This window comes from Zalophus californianus, chromosome 1 (genome assembly GCF_009762305.2).
Source record: "Zalophus californianus isolate mZalCal1 chromosome 1, mZalCal1.pri.v2, whole genome shotgun sequence".
Classification (NCBI taxonomy): Eukaryota; Metazoa; Chordata; class Mammalia; order Carnivora; family Otariidae; genus Zalophus; species Zalophus californianus.
This window is the reverse complement of record NC_045595.1, coordinates 38,933,848-38,941,299: the sequence shown is the minus strand read 5'-3', so window position 1 is coordinate 38,941,299 and position 7,452 is coordinate 38,933,848. Positions and strand designations below refer to the sequence as shown.

At 49.7% G+C, this 7,452-nt stretch overlaps 1 protein-coding gene across 1 annotated transcript in view; it reads left to right on the top strand.

Moving 5' to 3' along the window:
• The first annotated feature begins 2,099 nt into the window (after positions 1–2,099).
• The window catches only part of LOC118356902, a 93,897-nt gene continuing 88,544 nt past the window's right edge, over positions 2,100–7,452 (top strand). Inside the window, exon 1 of the mRNA XM_035727154.1 lies at positions 2,100–2,302. Within this exon, the coding sequence (XP_035583047.1) occupies positions 2,100–2,302 (203 nt within the window). The remainder of the gene's footprint in view (positions 2,303–7,452) is intronic.

Below are 7,452 nucleotides of genomic sequence, written 5' to 3'. Positions count from 1 at the left end.
CAGTGCACTGGTGCATTCTTTCCCCCAGCAGGGACAGTCTCCAGTAAGAGAGATGCAACAGTCAGAGTTCAGACAGGAAGCAGATGACTCACTCCAACAGGGTAGTTTGTGGGCTGTTTAATAAAGGGACTCTGCAAAACTGAGGCTAGGGTTGAAGTGGCTCAGGAAGAGGTAGGAGAAAATTCTAAGTCGGGCAAAAGTCAGAACTATTACCTCCTGTAGATATGAAGGGAAAGGGGAGCATCGTTTCAGATCTCCAAGGAGGGTGGTGCATGGCGATGGCTGCCTGATAGGAGCTATGGCCTGCACTAGAGGGACAGAGCCAAGCCCCTGTGAACTGGCACAGAGAAACAAGGGATAACCCCTCCCCACCAACCTCCTTCTCTTCGCAGCTTGTGCTCTCCCGCCAGTGCCTGCCATTTGACCAAACCCAACCCAGATCCAAAGGGCACAGGAGCCCCCTTCGCAGGGGTGCTCTTCATGGGGGCAGCCCCCCTAGGCACACAAACAGGTGGGCCAGGATGGAGCTGGATCTGGAGTGGGAAACAAAGAGACCCAACAGAGGCGTGTAACAGGACACGGAATAGGACTAACTTGTTTCCTCAGAGCTTACTGCTGGGGAAAATTCTTATTCCCCTGCTTATGTTTTAGTTGGTCGGTTGGTTGGCTTTTTGTTCGTTGTTATTTTTTTCAATGAGGAGGACCTTGGCTTCCTTCTCCCGCTTCGTTTATTCATTAGAAGAGGAAGAATTAATTGAATGGCCAGCTTGCAACAGACCAGGCATGGTAGGCCAGCCCCTTCCCTATATATCCCCCTTGGGGACCTGCCTGCCTGCAGAAAGTATGCATTCAGGTCTGCTGTCAGCCAGGCCGTTATCTTAGCAATAAATCCCTGCCCCTGAGGAGAAAGGCCTATGATTTTCAGTGTTGTCTGAGACTGGCTAGGTAGATACATCAGATTCTAGGGTGCAGTATTAGTGAGTCATTTGGCCAGATCTAAATACATCTCTGCTCTAGCTTTATCAGAAATAAAACTGGTATTTTAATCTTTACTTCCTTACATGTTTGTCATTACTCAGTTTCCAACCTAAAGTGGAAAAGAAAAGGCTATATTTATTTAACCTCAAAATTAGCAACTGGAGGGGCGCCTGGGTGGCTCAGTCTATTGAGCATCTGCCTTCAGCTTGGTCATGATCTCAGGGTCCTGGGATGGGACCGGGTTCAGGCTGCCTGCTCAGCGGGGAGCCTGCTTCTCCCTCTGCTGCTCACCCTGCTTGTGCTCTTTCTCTCAAATAAATACATAAAATCTTTAAAAAAAATTAGCAACTGGGGCTCAAAGTTGAAGACAAAGAAGTGTCAAAGAGGTACCAAACAGACACATCACCAGGGCTTATTAAGAAGCAGATGACCTGGTCTGCCACCAAGCAGCAGTGCCCTTCCTGTGCCTCCTCCTCCTGCATCAGCCTGGGGTCTTTGGAGATGTCCCTTACTGGTGGGTACCTAGAAGGCAGCATTGCTGCATCTCCCATCCCTCCCCACGGACGACAGAAGGGTGGTGCTTCATTCCTGAAGCCAATAAAGGGGCGTTAACAAAAGGTCACCACAGAATTGGGCAGATGGTAAAGAATCGGAGAGAGATGGGAAGAGAGGAAAGTCCACCGTGCAGCAGTGGGTCATGTAGATGCCAAAAATTGTGGCTCCATCTGGGCCATTTTGCCACTAACCCACCCAAGGAATGACTCCAGCACCACGGACAGGAATCAGAGGGGGAGGGGCTGGTGGTGTTCGCTTATTACCTGTTGCTCCGTAACAAACCAGCCCAAAACTTAGGGCTTCACACAACAACCATTTTATTCTCTGTCCTGACTTTGTGGGTCAGGAATTCAGGCAGGACTCTGCTGCTGAGGCTTCATCGGCTCCCCGTGGTGCTGACTGTGATCCCCTGGTGGTATGCAGTAGGTGAAGGGGCTGGTCCGCTGATTTGGTGGGACAGCCGGGTGGCTGGACTCAGACTCTTGCTCTGAGCACCTCCGCGTTGCCTGGCCAGCAGGGCAGCCTCAAAATAGACTTCTCACGTGGCAGCTGCGGGCTCCCAGAGAATGTTTCAAGAGACCCTGGCGACAGCTGCAAGGTTTCTTATGACTGAGCCTGAGAAGTCCCAGCCTGTCCTTTCTATTGTGTACTCTCAGCCCAGGTTGAAGGCGAGAGGAAAGAGATCCCTCCTCTCCAAAGAAGTTGTAGGAAAGATTCTGCAGCCATCTTCATGTACCCTGGAGACGTTTGGCAGATGTCTAGCCAGAAGGTATGTCTCAGGTCAGGGAAATGCGGGTGGGGAGGCTACTCTCCCAGGGCCTCCTGTATAACTTAGTTATCTGCCCCAGGAGAAAGCCTATATTGGCTGCCAGCACAGCAGAAGGCACTGCCAGAGAAGCCAGGAGAGCCTTAAAGAGAAACGAGGGGACCAGTTTAGAGACGGTTGTCCCTTCTTCCCCCGTCTACCTCTCAATCCTTGCCGCACCAGCGGAGGGAGGGTAAGAGATGGGGGAAACAAGCGAAAGGAGAGACCATGCCGCCGGCCCTCGCAGGACCTCCTGGGTGAAAGCCATGCATGCCTGGGGCTGGAAAGTGAGAGTTAGCATGGAGATGAGATGGGAACTTGAAGCTAGCCTGGACTGGACTTTCCAAACCTGAAAATGGCCTAGACACGGAAGGGACATGTTGAACTTTCATTAAGCGAGATTAGACATAGCACAGTTTAAGGGGGCAACTGGAGAAAAGAACACAGTTGTTTGTCCCCTTCCCGAATCCAGACTGTTCGGTGAACTGGTAACATTTGCTTAATAACACATGGGCGTTAGGCAGCTAGCCAGAGATGGGTTTATAAGACAGGATGGTGCTCCTTTCTCAAGAAGGTGCAGGACTTACGGCTCTCCCACGGGAGCCACGGTGGCGGCCGCACCACCTCCCTGAGATGGAGCAGGGACATGGCGGAGGTGAACTCAGACCCAGAGCAAGGCCACTGGGAGACGCTAAGGGCCACGGGACAGCACAGACAGAGGAAGGACTCCCGGATGCCTGAGGCTGGCTGCCTGGCCGGGAGAAGGAAAGGGCTCACGTCGCTCATCATCTCCCGGGCTTTGTGTGTGCTTCAGATGGGCCCTGAACAGGAATGTGGCCTTCTGATGAGGGACATGGGTGGCAGACCCTTCCTGTGCTGCTTGGCAATGCTGGGCACTTCGGTCTAACACAAACCAGGAGCATACATACCGGCTCCGAGTTTCCGGGCGGCCCAGAGGAGCAGCGCTCACTTAGGAAAAGAGATGAACGCAGAGGAAGGAGTACCAAGGGTGTTAATAACTGTGTCGGTCGGGGTTGTGACAGGACACAGATGGCACGCTCCTTGTGGGTCATTTGAGGAGTGTTTAGTCAAGGGACTATTTATAAAGTGGTGGGCGGGAAGTAGGGACTTGACAGTGGATAATGAGCCCTCCAGGGGCAGTAATAGGGAGCTGTGACCCTCACAGAACGTCACACCACCCTGGAGGTGGCAAGGGCATCCTGGCATGAGCTGGGACCTTTAAGGGATGCTACCAACCCAAGACAACTCCAGAGAGGGGAAGAGGGGATGAATTAGTGACACCCACCCAGAAACTGGAGGACAAGGAAGTCAGCCTCCTGGGGGCATGGAGCAGGGAAGGGTACTTGGTGAACAGTGGATTGAGAGCAGAAAATGGAAAATATCTAGCACAGTGACAATAAAATATAGTATCAGTGATTGCTAGTGGCCAGATACTCATTAAATTCCAAATCTAGGGCTGATTTAATCCTCATGATGTTATCAGGACAAGTTTCTAGGAATATGGCCCAGATCCCAGATGATGGAAACAGGTCTCAGAGAGACGGAGTGAGCTGTGCAGTGTCACACAGCTAGGAAGGGGTAGAACTGGACCCAAACCAAAGCCTGTGCCCCTGACCCTGAGCTATACTGCCTCTTCTGTACAGGGAAGCAGGGAGTCCTAGGCTTCAGGACATAGCATAAGCCCCAGGACTCCTAGAGATCGAACATCAGCTTCCAAGAGGAAAAGAAATGGAAGCAGTTACCTCTCCCCAAATTCCCTGGACTCCCAAAGGCCGAGACCAGTCAATGAGAGGACAGGATGTGCAGGGCGGGAGTAGGCGCGGGTGGCCTGTGTGAAAGGGAAACACTTTTGAAAAGTCAAAGTCATGATTCTTATGCACATAAATCATGAGCACAGGTCAAAGATTTTATTTCACTCATTAATTAATGAAAATAAATAGTTAAGTATTTCAACCAGTTCAAAGAAGAATGAAAAAAAGCAGACCAATATATAGGTAGGCAGAAATGCTGATGTGGGTTTCTGTTAATAACACCATCCACTTCCAAGCGGGGGACGGAGGGGGGGCAAGAGGGGGGATCACTTGCATCTCCACTGGACAAAATTTATTTGCATTATAGCCATATAATTGATTTCCTGCAATGTACAGATTTTGAAATAGCTCATTAAAGACAACGGAAGGGACAGACCCCGACAGAATCTGATAATCCACCCAGAAAAGTGCATCTTATATTCCACTGAAGGAACATCAAATGATTTTATTTTTCCTTCTTAACCTGTATCAAAGGCTTTCCCAGCCATTCTTGATAATTAAGATGGCGGTCCTCTGAGACTTCGAGCAGTCATCTCTGTGCTTACCCAGATCTGGGGGTGAGTGCCTCACGGGGGAAGCAAGAAAGCCAGCAGAGGGGAACTTCACTGCCCCTCGGACTGCTCCCAGACTTTCCTTCTCCTTCATTTCTAGGGAAAATCCCACCCTCTCTTTCCTTTCTCTGGCTTCTTCTCCCCTCTTATCTTGTAACAATAAACCATGATGTCTAATTCATTCACAACCCAGAAACTTCTTTTCTCCAGGGCAGCTTAATCTTCAAACTTTCTGGGGAGAGTGGAATTCTTTGCATTCCATTCTTCAGAGCTGCAAAGGAAAAGAAAAGAAACAACAACAACAAAAATTTAAATTTCCATATGAAATTAAAAAGTAAACTAATGGGTAAAATTGAAATTGAAATTCCACACTAAAGCGCTCCTCCCGTCCAAGTCTTAAATCAACGTCACGGTGGACGTCCCTGACTCCTGTTGCGGTTGTGACCCCACCATGCCCACTCATCTTGTACCCCCTCCTCAGCTCTAGTTTTTGTCATCTGTGAACTCAGGACTTACTTATTTTTGGAGGGACTCGGAATATGCCACCTCAAGATCTGCCACTTTGGCATAAGGAGTATTTTGGGCCAAAGGCAATTAAGAAACAAGACACAGGAAGAGTTCTTGGTGCTCCTGCCATCTGCCTAAAAGTAGGGCAGTGATTTCCCTTTTGTAAAGGGAAATTTCCATTTGCAAATGTTACCCCCCCACACTCCTGTACTGAAAAGAGGAAGATAACTCTTATCATTAGAGATGGAACCTAGATGAGTATGCATAAACAGCCCTCATCAGCCATAATCTTCCCCCCAGCATGTCCTAGTCACCTGCCCACATTTATCGCCCCCTACCAAGCCCAGACCCCCTTTTCTTTTGTCTAGTCACTTCTCCACAATTCCGCCCTTTGTTAAAATGATGTATAAGCCCATAGGTCTAACTGCCTCTTTGGGTTTTTTTCATTTCTTTTTTGTGAAGCCTCCCTGCCTCTAATAATATTAACATCTGTATGACTTTTGTCACTTAAATTTGCAGGCCCCAGTGAAATCACCTAAGAGGATAGAGTAAAAGTCTGCCCCCAACACATTGTCTCCCCTTTCTAGAATATCACTTCCTTGAAGATAGTGATTTTTATCTCTTTTGTGTGGTACCTCACCCCCAGCACCTAGAACAATGCCTGCCACATAGTAGATGCTCAATGAAGAGCTGAATGAATGAATGAATGAATGAATGAAAATAGTCTGAACATTCAGATCCTTTCATACCTGTTTCAATGGCTTGAGGGTCCCGGGCTCACACTGCCTCTCATGTAACCATTGTAGTTCCTTTCTTCAATTTCTCCCTTCCTCCTCTGTTTCACTTGGGCTCTAACTTTGAAAGCTGCCTGAGATCCTGGAGGAGGACATAGAAACTGAAAGTTCCAGAACTCCTGTTATACAAATCAAGCTGCATGGGGCCCAGATTCTCAGAGCAAGATTCTAGCTCTCTCTCAAATACTCTCAGGGAAGATCCAAGTTTTGTCAGAGCTGAGGCTTATACATTGGTAGGGGAGGCTGGTTGGGGGCAGGGGAGAGGGTCCTTGAAGAAAAAAATAAAAAACTAGATTTGAAAGTGTATAAATGAAAAAGCATCATGGGGCATTACTAGTGCCTTGGAGAGGCAGGTGTCCTTCTGAGATGGCGTTGGGCAATTTCCTAGGAATGCTTACACAGAAGTACTTATACAGAAGTGGCTTACTCATTGCAACCTGCCCACTGTTCTGCTCCGGGTTCAGTGGCCCAGCAGCAGGGGCACCACCTGGGAGCCTATTAGAAATGCAGAACCAGGGATGCCTGGCCAGCTCAGTCGGTGCAGCATACGACTCTTGATCTGGGGGCTTTAAGTTCGAGCCCCATGTTGGGTGCAGAGATTACTTTAAAAAAAGTGAATTAAAAAAAAAGAAAAAAAAGAAACAGAACCTCAAGCCTCACCTTAGACCCACTCAATCAGAAGCTGCCTTTTCACGAGGCCCTGGGGGTTTGGTTCATATGGGTTGTTGACCCTGACTCAGAACCCTATAGTGCCCAGTCAACTGACCAGTACCTCACAGGGCCCGTGCATGCGTGAGAGCCTTGGAACATTCCATCAGCTTCTGGGTAAATCCTCCTCTGCTCCCCAGGCTCTGGGGTCACGCTTGCGGCTGGCTAATGCTGCCCTTGTCAATCTGAGGGACCAAGACACCGGAGTTCTGACCAGGACACTGACAGTATCCACCTGTCCTTCATTAAAGCACCGTGGTGCATGACATGGGAGCAAAGGTCCTCAAACAGATGATGAGCAGCCCTGCATAGGATTTCTGACACTTGTTGGGGTCACAGGGAGGCGGGGGGAAGGTAGCAGATGTGGGCTATCTGTGTAACACACTGACCATCACTATACATCTCTCCCTGAAGACCTTCTGTAGCAGCTGGAGCCCCTCTGCCCCCAAGGCAGGCTGCAGTCCCAGCGAATGAACACCCCAGCCTCCCCCTCCCCACCTCAGCAGCTTTCAGTCAATGAGTGATGAGACTGGCAGTGTAGGGGCCCCACTCCCTCCCTTCCAGGGGGTGACCCTGGAGTGCATGATCTGTGTGGGCTCCTGGACCCCTCAGCGGGATCATGCTCACACTGCCCACGGCGGTAACTTACCTGAGATCACACCTCACCCTGGCATCCTTCCCTTCCCTTCTCCCATTCCCCTAAAGTGCGTCCTGGGGCTTCT